This window comes from Crocodylus porosus, unplaced genomic scaffold, assembly GCF_001723895.1.
Source record: "Crocodylus porosus isolate Cpor-Errol unplaced genomic scaffold, CroPor_comp1, whole genome shotgun sequence".
NCBI lineage: Eukaryota > Metazoa > Chordata > Crocodylia > Crocodylidae > Crocodylus > Crocodylus porosus.
Window position 1 is genome coordinate 54,289,162 of NW_017728907.1, and position 2,030 is coordinate 54,291,191.

Sequence of the window (2,030 nt, forward strand, 5' to 3'; positions counted from 1 at the left end):
AGAAGGGAGTCCCCGGCCTGTAGGTATGGTGCCGGTTGGTCCTCCCCAGGTGCAGCACCTTGCACTTGTCGGTGTTGAATCCCATCCTGTTCTCATCCGCCCACCCCTGTAACCTGTCTAGGTCTGATTGCAGACTGTTCCTCCCTTCCAGTGTGCCCACGTCCCCCCACATCTTAGTGTCATCAGCAAATTTGAACAGGTGCATTTTACCCCCTCGTCCAAGTGCAGTCTTGGGCATGGCAAGTGTTCAAACCTGGCTCTCACAGGAAGGAGCAACCTCTGGCCATAACACTGAGTCCAATGAGCCTCTTGAGAGCTGAGACGTTGGGCTCAGACACGCTCCCGCGCCCCTGCATTACTTGGTCAGCCAGTCAGAGCGCAAATAAAGAGCTAGGAACAGACAGACAGATGTATTCTAAAATTCATAATATTAGCATCCATGACAGCATCGTGCAAGACGCACTTCTTTTGTCTCAGGTCCAGCACCTAGTAGCATGGCACATGGCTCACAAATGACAAGGCCAGGGGTTGTGAAGAAGGTGGGGAAACCAAACATTTCTAAATACACTGTCACAAAACAGTGGCTGTGATGTGGCCCTGCTGCCCTCAGAAGCGGTGTAAGCCAGGACAGCGTTTGGCCTTTGATTTGGCGGGTGAGATGCATCTGCACTGCAGCTTTGTTTGGTGTTTGTGCAGATTCCAGATGCAGGTGGAGATTTCCGACAAGGTTACTACTCTCCGCTTCCTCAGTTTATACCGCCGGGCTTCCTGCCGGGGATTCACTATATTCCATCACCGCCCTTCCCACTCGGCGCTCTGCCTGACGCCTCCAAGGACGCAGCTGGTAAGAAGGTGTGCGATGAGTGTGAGCTCATGCACGACTCATGGCAGAGCTTGGTAAAATGGATAATGTGTTTAGCTCGTTAAGGTCTAAACCTCTAACAAAAGTGTGTACGTATGGTGATTTCACTTTGCTTGGTGTGTATTGTGTGCTGTCTAGGTACAATGTAGTTTATGTTAACGTTCATACACTTGCTGCTCCATTACTAACCATGTAAAAGCCCATTAAAATCAACAGGAGTTGTATCTGGAGGGATGGTAGAATTGGATCTTTATTGTGTAATTAAACTTTCCAGGTGGCCCTTATTTGCATGCATGCTGTACCAGTTTCGTGTTGCCTTCATCTTGCAGTGGAAAATAATTTACAGGAAATATGACAACAGAATCAGTGAGAAATTTTCAGCCAAAACGGAGTTTGGTTAGAATATACTGATGTATTCATACTAAATTGTATGACCCAAATTGTCTTGATTTCGGAGACCCCCTGCTCAAGCAAAGGTGGGAGGGTCCCCATGGCACGCTACAGGGGACCTCACTGTTTCAAAAGTATGCAGCTCGGGGGAAGCCAGGCATGTTGGGCACCTATATACATGTAGCGAGGCTGCTCCGTTGCGCTGTATTTACAGCTATACAATCACTGTGGATGTATATCTGCCTTCTCTCAAATGTGGGATATAAGTTATGACAATGACTGAAAATGAAAGGTAAAACATTATTTATGCCAGAAATATATAATAGCGCATCTAGTTACCATATTTCCAGGCCCCAAAAAAGAGGACACCTGTCACCGGGGAGGAGAACAGAGGGAATATGATGGTGGCAGGCAGTGACATGCCAGTGCCCTGCCCCTGCCCATTCTGTTGCCCCTCACTGACAAGCGACCCCCCACCAGCCCTGCTGCTCCCCCTCACTCCGGACCCACTGACCCCAGCTCTGCCAGTGCCCCTCACTCCCAAACAGCAGTACCATGCCTCCCACCCCTTGCTGGTGCCCCTCATTCCTGACCCACAGCCCCCTGGCGCTGCCAGTGTCCTGCACACCCAACCCACAGTCACCCACCCTGTCCCTCATGTCCCTCACTCCTGATCTGAAGCCCCCTGACCTCCTGCCGGTGCCCCTCACTCCCAACCTGCAGCCCCTGCCAGCCCCTCACTCCTGACCTGCAGCCCCTGCCCCCCTGCCAGCCCTGC

General features: G+C 51.2%; 1 protein-coding gene across 1 annotated transcript in view; it reads left to right on the top strand.

Moving 5' to 3' along the window:
* DMRTB1 (DMRT like family B with proline rich C-terminal 1) overlaps nucleotides 1–2,030 on the top strand; it is a 14,653-nt gene that overhangs the window by 6,704 nt on the left and 5,919 nt on the right. Inside the window, exon 3 of the mRNA XM_019531455.1 lies at nucleotides 697–844. Coding sequence (XP_019387000.1) covers nucleotides 697–844 — 148 coding nt within the window. The remainder of the gene's footprint in view (nucleotides 1–696; nucleotides 845–2,030) is intronic.